Source organism: Embiotoca jacksoni, unplaced genomic scaffold (genome assembly GCF_022577435.1).
Source record: "Embiotoca jacksoni isolate LCO1_2020_lvr unplaced genomic scaffold, fEmbJac1.0.p SCAF_24, whole genome shotgun sequence".
Taxonomy (NCBI): domain Eukaryota; kingdom Metazoa; phylum Chordata; class Actinopteri; family Embiotocidae; genus Embiotoca; species Embiotoca jacksoni.
In genome coordinates, this window is record NW_027185375.1 from 7,250,249 (window position 1) to 7,269,088 (window position 18,840).

Here is an 18,840-nt window from a genome sequence, read left to right on the forward strand (position 1 = left end):
AGCAGTCTTGAGAGATGATGCAAGATTAAGGCGTGAAGGTGAAAGATGTGCGGTGTAGGTGGCGAGAAGGACAGAACTGGGACGGGCGAAGGGGGGGGCACAGGATCAAACAGCACACAATATGGCCTTTATGTGGGGTCTTACTGGTAAAATAACCCGTCTCTGAGAAGATCAGGCAGAGCAGGGTCTCAGGACATCGGATTTAAGAGCTGTGTTTGATTAGAAGTGCTCAGAGCTCAGGCTTTGGCTGAGAGCGATTAGTTCTGTCAATGGCTTTTGCCCTGAAAAGTGCAGCCCCGATCTTTCAAATGTTTTCCACAGGAAAATATTTTCGGCTTCTGTTTTTGGTACAGCGCTGTTTTTTTGTTTGTTTTTTTTTGCTTTCGTTGTTATTTATTTGTGGGCATTAGTGTTTCTGTTTAAACCCTGTGACAGACAAGTGATGGAAGACAGGCCCTCCGCAGTGTTATGGCAACATCATGACAGAAAGCTGAAGTTTTGCTCAATCAAATTCAAAAAGATGATAGTAAACAAAATTACCCTCTGTGAGTCTGATTTTGCCATATTTACGCTATTTCAGGATGTCAAAAGTATTTTACTTTAAGATGATAAACCCCAGGGTTTAGAGTACTTTTTTCATTATCAATTAATATGTTTTTTTTATTTTTATTCTATACAATATCAAAGTCTAATAGGGAAAGATGCTGATTCCCCAAGCTTTTAATAGTTAACCAGAAATATCCCATTTACAGTGACAACATTTTTTAAGTGTGAGCAAATCTTCATATTACAGAAGTCCCGTAGACTGTTTAACATTTTTGTTTCAAAATTACCTCAAAAAAATAATTACAAATAAACTTTTTGTTATGAATTGTTAATTGACTAGTTACCTCATGAAGTACATTTGTTTTGTCTCTTGTTTTGATTGTTAGAATAATACAGTGCTGGTCTACTGCAAAACAATTATCCTCAAAGCAATTATAGACAGATACCAAAAACTGTATGATGGATGTGGAAACTGGTGAGTAATCTGTTGCCATGTTAAAGTTTTCATCTGTTTCGTTATACACTGTCGTCTTGTCTGTTCTTGCTTCCTGAGATGGGGAAATTAAATGACTGACTGAGCCGCTGTGTGTCATAATCGGGAAACACTGATGTTGTCAAGTAAAGGACTTCCCTTTACTCATGATAATGCTAGTGACCATACATGAAAAACATAGTTTCACACAGACATACACTCCATAATGACAGGCTTTCAGATGGAGTAATTGACTCGAAGAGACATGGGGGTTTCCCCTCTCCAACCCTCCGGCCACACCCTCTGTGATGCATGACTGACTGCTGCCTTTTGACATCCACACAGATGGACTTTTTTTTCCATCTGATGATGCACATGAAGCTGTAGAAATTAAAATTGGGATACTTCTGGATTAATCTCCCTAGACATCAATTAACTGAAGTAATTCATCACAAAGTGAGGGTCATCTCTGTGCAATAAACTCTTGACCACCTGAGGCATATTTTGCAGCCAAGGATAGCAAAATATTTTGTCCTCCATGAAAACTACTTCAATGGTAATGGTTTTTTTTTCACATTAGCCTCCTTTGAAGTAAAGGATGGCCTTGAGTTATGTGAAAATTACATAATTAATAACCTAGTTTCTTACAGTCTTGTCGACTGCCAGCGCTGATTATCACTACCAAGCAGAGGTTTGTCATGATGTTTTGGTTTTTGGTGATAATTGCTTTGTTCACTTTCCATCCATCCCAAGCTGTATTTATTTATTTATTCATTTACTTATTTATTTATTTATTTGTGTATAGTTTGTATGTGTGTATTTATTCATTGCTCTTATTTTTTTCTAAAATTATTATTATTAGAATTACTTTATGTATACGTATTCGTCATTTTTTTCTTATTGTGTTCACCTTTTTGTGTTTCTATGCTGCTGTGACGACTAAATTTCCCCACTGTGGGATTAATAAAGTCTATGTCTTAATTCTGGCATTCTGTGTTTATTATTCTCAGGTGTCCATGGACAACAGAAAGAGGCCAGCAGGTTCGTCCAACACTGGGAATTTGACTTTTTGGTCCTCCTCATTCCCACGGCAACCAGCCAGGGTCCTGATCGTGGAGGCCCTGCCACCCTGGTGGTCAGAGACCTGTACGGTGCTGTGTGATGCTCTGGACAACTTCTTGTCCCTGGCCTGTAGTCTGGATGGACCCTGTAGGATACCGCTGCTTAGTCTGTACGCCATCAGCAGGCAGCAAGAATGTCTACTGCCATTTGTGGTAAGACAGATAAAGGTGAAATAACCCTGAAAGCAATAGAAAACACATTATTTCTCTCCTATTATTGCTTTCTCTTTTACTTTATACATCACCCACTTTCCCATTGCTGCATCCTGTCACCCACATTATCTCTCTCTTTCATCCCTTTTCCTTTCCCTGTCGCTTCCTATTTGTAGCAAGTTCGTGGTAACTTGGCCAGGCTGCATTCCTGTGTTGAGGAGCTGAGGTCTATTCCAGGTGAAGGCTGTATAAGAAGAGCAGCCAGAGGAGGGGAGCTGTTGCGACAGGCAGTGCTGGACAGTGTGCAGCAGTTTAAACAGTACATGAGACACACCAGTAGTGGCAGCCAGGCCAGCAACAACATTTCTGTGGAGGTGAGTAGGGCTGTCACAATCATGAAATTTTAGTTTGACAATTAAATGTCATACAAATAAAAAATAAAAAAAATTGTGTTCATCTTATGCATCTATTATGGTAGCAGCCTAATCATAAATATTATGACGTAAAGGGGCAGTTTATCCTCATTGAACATTAGACCACACGAGAAAAATTTCATTTCCGTTCACTTTCAGATGTGACTTAAACAACTTTAAAATATAAAGCCTATTATTGGTGTCCACAGTGAAATTACTGTCAATGACCACTACCAACAAATCAAAATGAAAAGCCATTGGTATTGAGCTGCCCTTGCACTGACAGAACGTTTTGGTTAAGTGATCCTATTGTGCTGGTGCTAATATGATCAACACTAGTCATGCTACAGCACACAGTCAATCTGTATATAAACCAACATAAGCACAGAGAATTATCCTGATAGACTGGTATTGCGTTTACAGTAAGTGGAGGTAGACCTTCACCTCTGGTCAAAGTTAAGCTTGGCAAGAAGTGGAGATGCTGGGGATTGAACCCAGGACCTCATACATGCAAAGCATGCGCTCTACCACTGAGCTACATCCCCCTTCATGTGTCATTTTCTTTATGTCTACAAAAAAAAAAACTTGCTGAAGAGCATTGTCTGTTCATTTGTTTAAATCTGTGGCAGCACAGTGGTGGTTACTGTGCTGAGTTTGCATGTTTCCCTGTGCCTGTGTGTGTTTGTTTGTTTGGGTGCTCCAGGTTCCAAAGACATGCGTGCTTGTTTGATTGGTAATTCTAAATTGGCTGTGGGTGTGAACATGTCTGAATTGTTGTCTGTCTCTCTGTGTTGGCCCTGTAATGAACTGGTGACCTGTCCAGGATGTACCACGCATTCGCCCAATGACAGCCAGAGATGTCTCCAGCTTCCCCATGACCCTAAAAACTAAAAAAGATAATGTTACTGTTTTTTGTAAGCAGGTGGATGCTAGAGTGACGCCTGTGATCATTAGAAATGTAGTCATTTGAAAACATTCTCTTACCTCCCACTGCCATGGAGATGGTGTTTCACATTAATGTTATTGTTCTCTGGGCTTGTGGGGTTGATGACACTTCCCGATCAGCTGGCTCTCATTGGCTTTTGTAGGTCTCTGCTCAATATTCCCTCGCTGTTCTTTTCAATCATCAGGAAATCCCGATTCAAAATCAGGGAGACTCTGATCCAATCTGTAACATTAAGATTACGTCTGTAAACCTCTCGCTCTACACAATCATTTCGGCAGATAATCGGCTCAGACCAGCCTTGAATCTGGAATGTGCCCATGATTGTGTGAGGGGGCAAATCGGACCAAGAACTGAGTCCAATTATCCTCCAGTGTGGTGCCAGCTTCACTCTGCAGAGTCTCTCGCGAGTTACATTTCCATTCATGTAAGAAGAGCACATGTAGGGCTGCTTGACTTCTGAATGTGCGGAGGTTTGGTTGGCAAGAATTGGAGATGCTGGGGATTGAACCCAGGACCTCATACATGCAAAGCATGCGCTCTACCACTGAGCTACATCCCCCTGTAGACATTTAAAACCAAGTGATCAACTGATGGGAGTGTATTACAACACTACTAAAACTCGTGATGTTACTCCGAAATGGAAATTTGTCGGCTACAGTAAAATCAATTGGACAAATCATCTGCTTGGAGGCCAGAATTAGATGATGAGGACTCCTTCACGTCTGCAAGAAAACATGCTGAAGAGAATCAGTTCTTTGACTTTCAATTGACAAACATGTGAACATGACTCACAGCATGTTCACACAGCTTGAGAGTGAACGTCCATTTTGTTGTACTGCTCTTTACAATGACTTGTGATGTATTTGAACTGTGTAGAGTTTTTATGTGAACAGATGAGCTGCTCAACTTGTAAGAAATATGGAAGTTTTCAAGATGCTGGGGATTGAACCCAGGACATCACGGGAAGCGTGTGCTCTCCCACCGAGCTACATCCCCTTGATAAATCAATGTCGAATGGCTACATTTTGCTGAAAACTGGGAATTAGCAAATATCTGTTGTACAGGGTGATGGACACTGTGTGGTTACTCTGCTGAGTGTCTGCTATGTTTTCTCATAGCAAGCCTTAAATTGTGATTTGATGGCATACCAATTGTACCTGTCCTGGTCTGCTGTGTTTGACATAAGTACAGGTTTGTAATGATGGTTGTGTTGTGTGACTGTTTGTATTGGCAAACAATTGCTTCCTTAAAAGGCGTAAAAGAATGGCGGCATAATGTTGACAGAAGATGCGTCAACAGATTTGACCACTTCAGTGAATTAGTTGTCAGTATGACCATAATGTGACAAAAGCATCTGTAAGTGAAGTAGAGTTGTAACAAACATGATTCCCAGTGCTCAAAGCTCTTGTAACAGTGTGCCTCTTGGATAAAATGTGTCTGCCTGAACATGGAATTCGATAACTATAACATCAAGTCACTGCTTTTGCAGTTTTTCACACTTTTTGAATATGAAGTCATTCCCAAAATATTTGACAGTTTCTGTCTCTTCATGTCTATTGTGAGGGAGCATCTCTTCATCTGGAGTCCAGCTCGGGCTGAATAGATCCCCTTTGATATTCGGGCTTTGTCCTTCATGCTAATGGAGAGAAGAGGCTCCACTTATACCTATTAAATGAGCTCTCTTCAGGTCCAATTCAGTGTGTTTAGCAGCTGCAAAAAAACAGTTGAATCAGGAATCTCATTAGCATGTTTTTAAACGGTCTCTGGTTACAGTCCATTTCAGTGGCTGAGAACTCTTCACATCTTATATGAGGTAGTCCCCTTAAAAACAGCTCATGCACATTTCAAATCCAGCAAATGGGTTCTATTCATCTGCGACTGAATCGTCTGACAAGAGAGAGCTTTAAAACAGACATCAGAAAAGCTGTAATAGTTTTTAGTGCTGCCCCTGCCAGTAAAAAGCAACCCGCTATCACTTTGTAGTGTCCAAAATATTTCAACCTGTTATTTTATAGAGTTTTAAATAGTCACTAATGGACAGCACATTGTTTCATCATAAGTGGATAGAATTGTTGACATCAATAAAAGACCATAGCTTTGACTTGAATGCAACTCATATCACAAAACGGTTAATTTGTATGTTATGTAATTCAGCTCAAGCTTTAGTTTCAGAAGTTGAGGCACAAATACATTTTTGATGTCAGCAAATGACAGTTTCGGGGAAAAGGACTATTAGCTACCATTCCTGAAAGCATCTAATTTGTTCAATTTAAATGTTAAATGGGGAGCCATTTGAGAAAAGAGCCTTGCTTGTTAAATGTAAACAACGTATCCTCTGGACACGAGGCCGTGGGCTGTTGATGAGGATTTCTCAAATCCAGCCAGCGTTTACAGGAAGCTCCCGACAGACGATTACACTAAGACCCGCTGTTTCCGACAGCAGCCGATATGAATAGCACTGTTAGGAGACACTAAGCAGAGATGTCGCCCTGTGCATGTGTGTCTGCGGGTGTGTTGCTGCTTCACTCATGCAGTACATGTTTTCATTCATAGACATGATTCTGGCATTCATTGTGAGCGTGTGTTCTCCTTAATGATGTGCAGCAGATTCTGCTTTCGGCTAAACAGACAGAAACAGAGACCAGAACCCATCAATGATCCTGTTATTATCATCATTTACTGCAACTGTTAATGGGATTCAGTACAATGCTCAACAGCAGTCTAACATTAGTTTATCTTTTTTCCCGCCATGTAAATGTCCCAGAAAACTAATTATATGTTCATTTGTTATCAGATCTGAGCACTAATTTTAAGATCTTGTCATTTGTGTAAATGGAATGTGGAAATCGTCCTTATCAAAGAAAATAATGGATTAGTAAAAACATTTTGTAGAGTTGTTTTGTTTTGTTTTTAAATTCATTTACAGATAATGATGAGCTCAGTCACAGAAAAACATTAAGATTACAGATCCTAAGGCAAGAGTGCAGTTAAAGAAAGTATTTTTCCTCCATGAAAAGGTAGCTGTACAGTGTGTCTAAATGTAGACATTATACCATATGGTATGCCACATGTATGCTGGGGTGGGAAATGGCTGTGGACTGAGACAGTGGGTCCGACATCATGCTCTCAATTTAGTAACTATAATTTACTGTATGTCATATCCTTAAAGTAAAACAGAACCATTAAAGTCAGACACAAAGAATGCTTTGTTGTGGGGATGTTCCTCCAAAGTTATGATCTTCTAGGACGCCAGCTGGAACAATTCAAGACAGAAAAGCTTTTCGGAGGAACATCGATGTGGCTTAATAATAATGCAACCAAAACTGATCGGGTTTGTTTAGAGTGGTTGTGTTCGAGGAACAGTGTTGGTTTTACTTTGACAGCAGACATTAGTAACAGGACACTTGAGTTCCTGCAGCAAAGGTACCAAATCTCAGCAGAGGGATCCATCTGTCAATAAAACACAGCTGCTGACCAAAATAGTGCGAAGTGTGGTGTGAATAAGCTTTCAGAGGATGATTTCCGACTCATTTTAAGACTGCTGACACCCCGATGTCGATTTTCCCTTTGACCAACACTTGGCATCTAATCGCCAAAAGCTAATGGGTCATGAAATGTGCACGTTGTAACTCGCTCTGTCATCTTTGCCGCCACCTTAGACTTGAGCCTCAACAATTATTTTCCAGTGAAGGTGATTCTTGTGGAGATTCGTCTTCCTCTTCCTCTTTACCTTTGTTTACCTGTTACTTTATTCGTAGGTTACTGTGGTGACCAGCCAGCCGGGGCGCGGCATTGTTCATCAGCTGGAGACGGGGCTCAAAGATGCTGACCTGGTGTCACTGAAGCGGCTCCTTGTCGTCCAGATTGATAGTGCAGGAGACTGGGACCCGCCCTCGCTTGAAACCACACATACTGAGACTGAAGGTAGGAGACAAATGCACGCCTGCCCAAAATTAGGGCACACAGTGTTTCAGAATGTAGGGTTGTTATAGCATCGACACAGTGTTGGTACACATACAGTTGCTGCAGGAATAACGGCACTATTAGCAGAACATGTAGCTCCATTTGAGCCAATAAGCAAAGAGCATTAAGAAACACTCTATCAACATGAAGGAGGTCTGATATCTACAGTGTTTCCTGAGCAGACTTTTACTCCCCCACGCGTTCCAAATACTTTTCCCCTTTCTTTATCATCTTCTGTTGAGTTGTGCAGCACTGACCCATTTATAACACTGTGGTTTTACAGTTTTGTAGCATTTCCGCACTCAACGCTCAAGACAGATGTTACAATTTATAGAACTCTGCAACAATCCCAACATTTGGCAATCCTCTCTGAGACAAATTTCTTAATCATTTTTCTCATTACATGAAGGTTCAAGTGAAGTGTTCTGAATAAAAGTGCAGTGAAGTTTGGATTGGAATGAAGAGGAGGAAAATGAGAGATGTAGAAAGTGAGGAAGAAATGCCCAAAGAGGAGAAAATAATGAGAGCAATTTTAAGAGAGAAGCCTTTCTTGTAAAAATATTAATGTGCCATCTGAAATATTTATTCCATGGTGATAAATAGTTATCTGAATCAGTGACTGAACTGATTGTAGCTTTGTTTTCTCTGAAGTTTGTGTAATGTTGGGCTCGAAAAACTAATGATGTTGTGAGTTTTATCTCACCTAACACAATTCTATCAGTTATGTAATCCTGCCTGCAAACTTGTTGTCTTCATCGCGTCTCTGCTGTTTTATATAACATCTAAAGAGGAATGTCATTGCTTTGCCCCAGTTCTCTCCAGTAAAGCTTGCTGTTGCTCCCCTTGGAGTCCATGTTGGTTATTTTATAAGGAGCTACTTCGTCCTGGTGAAATTCTATTTTCAAAACAGGTCGCGATACTTGGATTTTGATACCAGCTCAAGTAACAATTTTATAAAATCCATTTTCACAAAAAGAAAATTACATCACACATTTTAGTACCAATTTTTATTTTTCTTGAAGTTTAGAGGGGGAAAGTGTAACTGTTGTTTTCCGTAGCTACAATCAGGGCTGTAGTGCTATTTGTTTAAGAACCGGAGTGCAGCTGTGACACATGCGCACAGTTAAGTTGTTGCTTCATTTCTAAGGTTATGTAACCACTGTTTCCATGGTGACAAGTTTCCATACAGTAGTCAATAATGTATATTTCCATCATTTATTAATGCTATTTTCAATGGTTGCTCTGGATGACATATCTAAAGTAGTATTTTACAATTTCTGTCACAACACGTTCCTGCAAATGTTGTTTCTGTCAACTGAAAACTAGAAAGCTTTTAATTTGAAATGGATACAGGGAATGTCAAATTTGTATTAACACTAATGCAGGAACTTTAGTCGGGCAAACGGTAGCGGATGCTGATGAGATTTTCTCCCGTGTAAATGTAGCAAGTTATGCATTTTAAAATGAAAACCTGTTCGTGTGGATTAAGCCTTGATATTAAAATGTTTGCGCAGAATTACAAGGCATTTTTGATAATAGATAGTAGCGAAGCAAATCAATCGCTACCGTAAAAGTAGTAAAGTCAGTGTCCAGTCCTATGCAGGGGGCAAGGCCGGTGATCATGTTGCGTGTGCAGTTAGTGACTGTATGAAAGCATCCAGGAGAAAATCTCCAAAAATCTCTCAAGTCCATATTCTTTTGTATTTATTCTACTCGATGACCAATGTTGTTCCTGTGTCTCATCGGTATCTAATAAAAAAGCAAAACAATGCTGTTCAACAGAGAAATGTTTGGAATGAAGCCTTGGAGATGTGGTTTTGTCGTTACCACAGCTTGATGATGGGAGTTTGATGAGGCCTACACCCTTTTAGCTGCTACGATGCCACAGGGAATACATCACTGGGTTCCTCCTTTGGGTTGTTTTCCTCAGAAGCCTTTATAGAGTGTTTGAAGTGTGATAGTCATTCAAGCTCGTTGATACTACGACCTTCAGCCTCGTAATTATGTCAATACCAGTGGTGGAACCAGACCGCCGATGTCCCACATAAAACTGTTTTATTAGAGATGGTTCTTTCCACAGTGATTGTTGCTACCATAACATCGCCACACACACTGTTGTTGCTTCCACTAGTGTTTGGGTGGCTCGCAGTGTAGAATTTTTCCGCTGTGTTGGTTTTACAGTTAGGATCGGCGCGTTTATGACCACCGAGTAACATCACTGTCTGAAAAAACATAAATACAAACTGTTTTAGCTCCTAGACTTGGAATAATAACAGCGTTATACAGTACACATTTTACACAAACATTTTATTCTTACTCTTGCATATGCATATACCAACTGGCTTATGCAATACATTGTGGAATTTGCAAGCAATCAGACCTAAAAGATCACAATGTCTTAAAAAAAAAAAAAAAAAAAAAAAAAAAAACTTGTCCTGGATGTACTTGGTATGATACTTCAGTCTGTGATATTACTCCCAGTATAAACCACAAACATTTTGGATAAAATTCTGTAAGAATCCGCCAGCATAGACAAGAGAACAGGGTCAGAGCTGCATCCAAGAGCTGCAGTGACCTCAGAGTTCATCTGGCTGCAAACTGAAGCGGACTTAAATCAAAGATAAGAAGTTTAACTGTCTAGCCTGTATGAATTCTACTCAGTCTTATTGGATGCACTACCCACCATCCTAGTGGAAGTATGACGGGGTGTTCACTGCGTTGTGGAGCTGCTCAAAAGGTCAGCGTGCAGGGAGAAACTTCTGTTTTAATGTTTAATCAAATTTGTATTATTTGATATCCTTTGTCATTTATCCACTTTTGGTTGTGAACAGTAAAGTGTGACGAGTTCTCCGATCCTTATTCAGTCAAATATTCTGAAGCAATGTTGATTCTGGGAACACTCCTGAATCTGGGTGTGTTACTTAACACCAGACTATTTGACACACAGGCTGTGTGTGTTTTGTGTGCACGCCAACATGTTTGTGTTATTGAGATGCCGCATATTTCATTTTGTCTGCACAACTGTGAGATCAGCCGTGTGTGTGTTTACTCATGTGCATCTATCTTAATGAAGATATGAGATTGAAGATATTGGACAGTGTGGACATGTTTGATGGTTCTCCCTTTTATTCAGTACTTTTTAAGGGTTGGGACTTGAGTTTCTGGTCGAGGTTGGAGGCATATAGAGGTTAAAGTTAGGGGAAGGCTTGAGGTTATGAATACAGTTGTACTGATTAATGTTAGAGACCAGGAAATGCTTTATGTCAGTAATCGTTCTCCCAAGTATAAAAGTGCAAATATGTGTGAGTGTCTGAAGGTCCACGCCTTGATAAGCATCCTGTTTTTGTTGAAACTCTGCCACTATATCCCTTAACCCTCAGTCTGTTCTGTAATTGTACAGACGAGCACCAGGGAGAAGAAACAGAAATGGGTCACAGAGCGACGGGAGCAGAGTGAGACAGGGATGATTATGGCACCAGTGGTTTTGGTTTTCCTCTTCACAGCCAAACTGCTGTTGTTGACTGAAGTAGAGTCAACAAGCTGTCCCACACTGCACGAAGCAGCTCCTCAGGGAAAGTCAGAGACAGAAACTATATATTTCTATGGTTGAGATTGATGAGCGAAAAATATAATAGCATTTTTCCTTTTGGCTACAAAAGTGGTATTCAAATGAAACAAATCAAATCTTTGGCTGATGCACTGTTTTGTGATGCCAGTTGAAAGTTTGATATATTATGCATAAGCATTGGTCTAATGTCCTCCAGTTTATATTCCAACGTGAAGGTAATTATCAGGAGTAGCAACTATTCTCAAAAATAGCCTCATTTAAATTTTTCTCAGGAGGATTATTTTCATAATCTTGACATTCAAATGTACATTTTCTGCAAAACTTAGTAGTTATAACTTCTGTTTTTCACTGTTAAAAACACTATGCATTAAAAGTCAGACAGATTGTTGTCTGTCCTGTCAAGCGCTGCCTTTTTTATCATTGGAGATGCAGTTTCTGCTCCACAAGACAGCACAGAAGAGCATCTCATTTATTATTTGTGTTGAAACTGAGGTCAGAGTTTGATCAAAGTAAAGGGAATGAGGCCAACGGGGTTGCAGGTCCATGAGACTGACATTGCTAACCTACTCATTTTAAGCAGGTGTATGGTTTACCATATCCACTATCTTAGGTTTGCATTTTGGCCTGCTAACATTGTTTAACCCTTCTAATGGAACGATGCCGCGAGCATAGATCAGATTCAAACGGGCGAAAAGGGGAGGCGACACCGATCAGTCAGAACAAGTTTGTTTGGGATTGTGCCAATGGGGAATACATATTTTGTAGGTTTGACAGAGGAGGTTTTCTCAGTAGAGAAGTCTCTTCTTTATCATGTCTTGTTGATGCAAATCATAAATTTGCCATTTTATAAAAAAAAAATCCCTTTTAAAAGTTTCTACAACTCGATAACAATACGAGAATAAAAGAGATGTGAAAAAAGAGAGTAAAAGGAGGAAAGAGTGCTTGTCTTTTGACAAAGAGAAGCACAGTTTTGGAGCAAAGAAGTAGAGAATGATAAAAAGATAAAACTAAGAATGGCTGACAAAGGACAGAATACAAAAATAAAGAGAGGATTAGACAGGCAGAAAAGAAGACCACACAGGAACCGTGACAGACAGGTGTTGATAACAGCATTAGCTGGTGAGCAGACACCCTCTGGCCCTTTGCCTGATTGAGGCCAAGAACATGAGGGCGACATCGCCGGAGGCTGACTGCAGTGCTGGCATCAACCCAAGAAGACTTCTGGTTGAGAGTGTGTGACAATTGGTCTCCTCCAAACCAAGAAGAGAAGCATAACATCTATTTAGAGAAAGTTTCCTCCCACATAAGTCTTTAACCATATTTACGAAGATACAAAATGTCCAGGAAGCAAAATAGGTGACACTAAGATCTAACTCTTACTTGATAATTATTCCATGTAACTTTGTGGTTCATCTGAGTTTAACCTCTGAAAGCTGTTATACATTAGTGCAACATTGGACAAGCTGACCCACAATGCTTAAAGACACGGGGAGCTCAACCCAACACCTCATCGATGTTAAGTATTCTCTGTAGCTTCATCACCTCATGCATATTTGACCTCTGTTCAACAGCAGATCTATGAATGACACTGATTGACCGAAGGCGTGTTGGATACACACATGACGTTGTGACTTCAAGAAGAGACTCCAATCAGGACAAATCACAAAATGACATTAATCACCAAGAACGTTTTATTTTTCTGCTCCTTTTTTTCCCGCACGAGTCTGTTCCTCTCATCGTTCAGGAAGTTGGTGAAGAGATATTTGAAACGTCATTAATTCATGAGTCATAAGAATCATCAAAATTAATTTCCCCTTCCTCATACCCCGTACTAAGCGACGGTTACGTCACGGCGAGAAGTAGCTGCTGGGCTGGTTGTCGTGGAGGAGAGTGGGGAAGCCATTTCCAAACAAATGCATGACAGTTTGTTAATGAAAGCTAATGACTGTACATGCCCTTGACATTTTTGAAATACTAACAATTACACAGTCTGTGACAGAAAATCACAGACCGTGGCAATGTGCTATCTGAAAGTTAAGAACAGATAATACCATGGATGAATTGGATTCGTCATAAGATTTGCATGCCAAAGATCACTGCTGCCAGCCTTAGCAGTTTGCTCCTTTATTCCCTCCAGACGAGAGAAATATGAGCCCTTCTCCAGCTCTCCAAGTCCCTCCGTCTGCTGCCGCTGTGAATTCATTACGAAGAGAGTGTTCAATCTGTTGCCATTCAACAGTTTCCATTCAAGCTTTAACATTTGGTGTTATTTTCCAAACACTCGTCACGCTGCAGTGCAGCTTCCCCTCAAGAGCATTGATTTGGTCAAGATAGAATCAGGAGTTCTAAAACAAAACAAAAGCAGCATCTGTTTTGGGAGTAAGATGCAAAGTCATCGTCCGCGCTGGAGGACACTCGCTGTGACAGACAGACATGCTGGCACACAAACACCTTCTGGAGCAGCGACAGTGATTTACTCTCGTCTGACTGCCTCCCATGAACACCTGGGCCTTTGTCACCTGAGCCGTCTCCCTCTCACTCTGACTTCATAATTAGGTCCAGAGCACCATTATTATATTTGAAAGTGCTTTGATTGGCAATCCCCATTGTATCCAGGAATATGTTGTCTTCTATTCAGATTGGTCTCAGCAGCTGTGAAAACTTTGTACTGATCGGAGCCACGAAATAGAGACACTGGGGAGTGAAGCCAAGGTCTCATACAGGCAAAACACGAACTCTACCACTGAGCTATATGTTCTATAAGCCTCGGGTTAGGTGTCATCATTCGTAATTGATGACATTCAAATATTTATTATTGTTATTTTATAAATGATAAGAGCACTCCTTGAGAGTTTATTAGGGCTGTGAAACAATCCTTGAAGATCCCCTACAGACATGTTTTCAGATGCATATAAAATACTCTATTTTAAATAATAGTTTACTTCTAATGTGGGTTTTCACAAAACATTGTCTTGTAAGACTCCCAAAAATGACGTCTTCTTCTCTCATTAAAAGTTCCAGAGTCTATGAATATGCAAATTTATTTCATTTCAAAAGAGGTCTCCTGCTTCACTGTAAAGTCCATCCTCAGACGCGTCAAGCTTCTATATTATACTTCTGTAAGGTGAATTGAACCACGATTGGCCTCCAAACTGTTTGTGATGTCACAAATCCTGCTAGTAGACCCGCCCCTTAAAGTCCGATTTTCAGTTGCCAGAGAAACTTTAATCTTCAGCCGATGAATGTGAAAACAGCTTTCTAGTTTTAAACTCTGCACAGACATGATTCTGCAGAGTGAAGCTCAAACATTCAGCTGAGGGAACAAGAATAAAAACATATATCTTAATAAAGAACGACTATAAGTTTTAGTTTTATTTCAGCAAATACTTAATCTACAATTCTACATCAGTAAATATGACCAAAAAAGTCACTTGCAGGGATACTTATACACTGGTCGATCCATTTAAGACGGTAGAAGACTGGATGATTTTACCATTAAAAGAACTAAAACAATCAAAATCTTTACTAAAAGAAAAGTTTTCTTACCATTGAAAGTTAAATAACTGTTACTTGGGATCTAAATAAATGATGAAACTAATTAAAAAGATTTACTGCAAACACAAAGCTTGTGTCTAAATAATTGATAAATGAATCGCTTTCAAGGTAAATGAGACAATCAGTCATGAGATTGATTTTAGGTGATATCTCCCAGTCCTATTGTTTATCTTGTATTAAGAGTGAATCCATTTTCAAGGATCGGGCATTGTTTGCATTACTCAGCAGAGAAAGAGCTTTGTGTCTTTTTAAGGGCATATTGTACAGTTTAAGGTTGAGAGAAGTTCAGCTGTTTAAACTGATGGACAAGACATGAAGGTGGAGTCAGTGAGGCACATAATCACATTGAAAAGATGCAGATTGCGTATTGTGTGTGCGTGTGTCGCAATGGAAATACAGCATAAAAGACAGTATTAGCTTCAGCTGTGAAGGAGGAGCGTTAACTGATCATATTTAACCGAAAAATGTACAAATGATGTTAAAACTGTTCAAACTATTTTAGAATCTTTTATTTGAGGAGTTGCATAAGCTGATGTATTCTCTTTAAAAAAAAAAAAAAGAAAAAAAGACTGAAATCCTTATCATCATTTCAGGAGATAACAAATCCATTTGAGATTAGCTGCACCGTGAAAATAAAGAGGTTTTGGTGATGCCTTCATCAGTAGGGACAGACTGGGTATCATATAGTACGTGTGCGTTTGTTGTTGTCGATCATGTCATGTGTGGTTCATTTTGTTCAGCCTGCTGTATGTGCTATTTTCTGGTCTCCTCCTTGTGATGTCTAGATATCAGTTTGACGTAAGCTGGTGTTCCTGTATTTACACTATCTAACAATACGCTCGCTGTGCGGTACGCATGTAAACAATCGATACGCATCGTTACACGTCTGTATCCACGTGCTTTACTGTGTGTTTTCTGCATGTCGATACAAATGGAAACACCATCTACTGCAGTCTGCATCCCGCAGCAGTCTTAGTTCTGTGCTGCTCCTTGTTGACACTCTGTTGTGTGACGTAGGTTTGTCATGAGACGACTTTGAGTCTCTGATGAAGCAGAAACACGCTGTTACTAAGAGAACGTAGCCGAGCTGAAACCAGCAGAGTCTCTAAATGGTGTAAATGTCAGTGAATCTCAGTGGGAGTTTGCATATGAATGACTTCACTCAGAATTAAGACATTTTTACTGACAGGTTTTTTTCTTTGAAAAACTCGTATCCAGACCTGACAAAACCATTTGTACTTTCGTTGACGGGAACATTTATTGCCATCAGAAGTATCTTCAGGTAGCTCCATAAACCGCTGACACTTCATGTCACATCCTTTTATACTCCTGTAATGGATTGTGACACACACACACACACACACACAAAATGTCATCATTTGGTATTTTATTATTGATAGAAGTAACTGTCTCAGGCAATGATTCAGAAAAGTTCATCTGCTGATGTTAGTCTCCCGTTCCTGAGTATTTCTCAGAAGAAACTTTTTAGATCTGTCTCTTGTCTCTTGATGCTGTATGAGCTGCGGTAGATTACAGAAGAGTTTCTGTTGAAGTTGAAGTTCCATTATCAAATAACTTAGTGGGGAACTGTGCTAAGTTCTGGTATTAAAACTCTTTGTTGCCATTCAGCGTGCTCAGTCACTATTTTTGCCAGTGCCTGATTTTGAAGTGTTGTGGTTCTGCATCGACACACACCCTTGCGCTGACGACAGCCTGTTTTTACCAAACGATTACAAGGAGATGAGAAGCCACATACTGATCCCAGGACCTCGTACATGCACTGCTACGTCCCCTCGTGCCGTCTGGTAGACCTGTGAGACTCTTACGTAAACTTGAATTACCTCATCCGCCATTAAATGTTAAAGACGGGTAATTAAAGGTGGAGATGCTGGGGATTGATCCCAGGACCTCATACATGCGAAGCATGCGCTCTACCGCTGAGCTACATCCCCACTGGCTGCAGCTGCAGTGTTGCTTCTGTTAGTCTTCAGTTTCCAACAGTGTAAAAGTCAAGTCGGCTATTTTTCAGTCTTTCAGATGGAAGACTTCAACAGCGATACTCACGAATGCAGCGATTTCCCCGTTGTTTTGTACACACTTGTCTTTGCTACTGAGCCACACCAATCGCTTCCAAGTTGGCAGCAATGAGAGACAGCACGCTTTTAGAGAAAAGAGAAAAGTGTGAAGCTGAAACTTTTGAACAATAACGCCTCACCTGCGTGTTTTTGATTCAGACCCCCGCAGTTGGAAGTTACCACACACCAGGGGATGTTGCTGCTGTCGCAGTGTGTTACCTGCAATTGCAGCACAGTAACTATGAAAACTAGCTTCTCACCTTAAAAGTAGTTGCTCTATAGCAATGTAAAACTTCGAGATATTGTGTATCTGTTCAGTATGTGTACTTATGTACCTCTTTTGTGTGCATTTTGTGTGGTTTTCTACATATTATGTAAATCACTATGCAGATAAATGGGCTTGTGTATTTGTGTTTTTGACCCTTTTCATTCAGCCAGAATTTGCCTCATAGTAATGTGCAGTATTATGAAAATCCATGTGAAGCATCCTTCTCAAGGCTCCCTGTAAATCCTGTTCAAACGGCTGACACAATCTGTTTCCTCACCATCATATTTTGACAAAGACTCATTCGTTCAAACAGTTGAAGTCTCTTTCACATCAGTCTTCGGATTTGTGGAGGCATTTATTCCATTTTAAATACCAAGTTCGCAAAATGCTTCTCAAAGTGACAAAACAACCATTTCATCCGCGTATATTTAGCCCCTAAATCCAGGTTCCCAGTGACAGCTTTTATTCTCTTTAAACACCATCCACAGTGTTTTTTTTATAGATTGTGGAGGCTCTGTATTATCCCATCATTGATCTTTCCTCCATCCATCCACACTTCAATAACTTCCTTTATTGCTATAGCTTTGTGGTAAACAGTATTTCCTCACATGCCCAAGCTCCCTGGAGAGTGTGCTCTTCCCAGAGATTTTCAAATATGCTCCAGTGAGTGTGAACCTGACACGTTATCGTATCCTATATGTGTCTGCAATGCAAACCATTATCATACTTAGCCAAATGCTAAAGAAGCTTGAGATTCCAGTTAAAGGTGGAGATGCTGGGGATCGATCCCAGGACCTCATACATGCGAAGCATGCGCTCTACCGCTGAGCTACATCCCCTCCAGCTATCTGCTGAGATGGTTTCTAATAATGACACAAGATTTTTATGTTGTAAGCGTCCTGACCTGTACTCCATTTACAAAGGTTAACAGGACTGAAAAATGTAAAAGTAATGAATTCATGTTCAGCATGTGAATGTGCATATGTAACAGGCTCAAACCTGTTTGTGTTTTACTGGTTATAACAGTATAATAGTTGCTAAAAGTCTGCAAGTGTAGTCATGATGTCATCATACATCAGGTGTTCTCAGACGTTTTCAGGCCTCTGACCCCTTAAGAGACGTCACCCCCGCTGTACTGCTGCGACTCGCCTGTGTGTGTGTGTGGGGGTGGGCAAGGCGCCGAGACTCTGGATGATGCGCCGCAGCAGCGAGGCGTGACACCTCTTGTGTCTCATGCAGGCTGTGTGGCTGCTTTTGAGTGTGAACACTGGCACCGAAATGGGCCGAGGCATTCCACGGCCGTGAAGAGGAGAGAGGACCCCCTCCTAACTGTCACACCAACTCATCACAAATATAAGCCGTGACAGAACACACTGTGGTCGTTAAACCCACTTTCAATAAATCTAACATTTGTCTTTCATGATTTTATGTCTTAATTTGAAATGACAAAAGCTTCCCTGAAATTAGAGAGATATTTCTTACTTCGTGGAGTTGTTGGCAGACAGGCCCGGATGTAATTCTTTCCGCATGCAAACATGTGCTGCATTTGAAAGAGCATTGTTTACTCGTTGACACCCACACAGTGTCCACGTCCCTCTGCTCTGCAGTGATACAACAGACAGACCCTGCTCTGTAAATCCAGTATACATTATCATTTCCAAACTCCAGAACCGTCGCTGCTGCTCACCGAGCATCAGCAGCATCAGCAGCATCAACACAGCTACTTGTTCTATTCACAGAAGAAACAGCCGCAGACTCAT

At 40.4% G+C, this 18,840-nt stretch overlaps 1 protein-coding gene and 4 non-coding genes across 5 annotated transcripts in view; 1 reads left to right on the forward strand and 4 right to left on the reverse strand.

Annotated features, from left to right (window-relative positions):
* Positions 1–2,034: 2,034 nt before the first annotated feature.
* The window catches only part of m1ap (meiosis 1 associated protein), a 37,429-nt gene continuing 20,623 nt past the window's right edge, over positions 2,035–18,840 (forward strand). Inside the window, exons 1-3 of the mRNA XM_069159336.1 lie at positions 2,035–2,292; positions 2,469–2,666; positions 7,410–7,575. Of these exons, the coding sequence (XP_069015437.1) occupies positions 2,035–2,292; positions 2,469–2,666; positions 7,410–7,575 (622 nt within the window). The remainder of the gene's footprint in view (positions 2,293–2,468; positions 2,667–7,409; positions 7,576–18,840) is intronic.
* trnaa-ugc (transfer RNA alanine (anticodon UGC)) lies at positions 3,179–3,250 on the reverse strand. The gene has a single exon. It is a non-coding gene; the product is annotated as a tRNA-Ala (tRNA).
* trnaa-ugc (transfer RNA alanine (anticodon UGC)) lies at positions 4,139–4,210 on the reverse strand. Its single transcript has one exon. It is a non-coding gene; the product is annotated as a tRNA-Ala (tRNA).
* trnaa-cgc (transfer RNA alanine (anticodon CGC)) lies at positions 16,618–16,689 on the reverse strand. The gene has a single exon. It is a non-coding gene; the product is annotated as a tRNA-Ala (tRNA).
* Positions 17,848–17,919, reverse strand: trnaa-cgc (transfer RNA alanine (anticodon CGC)). The gene has a single exon. It is a non-coding gene; the product is annotated as a tRNA-Ala (tRNA).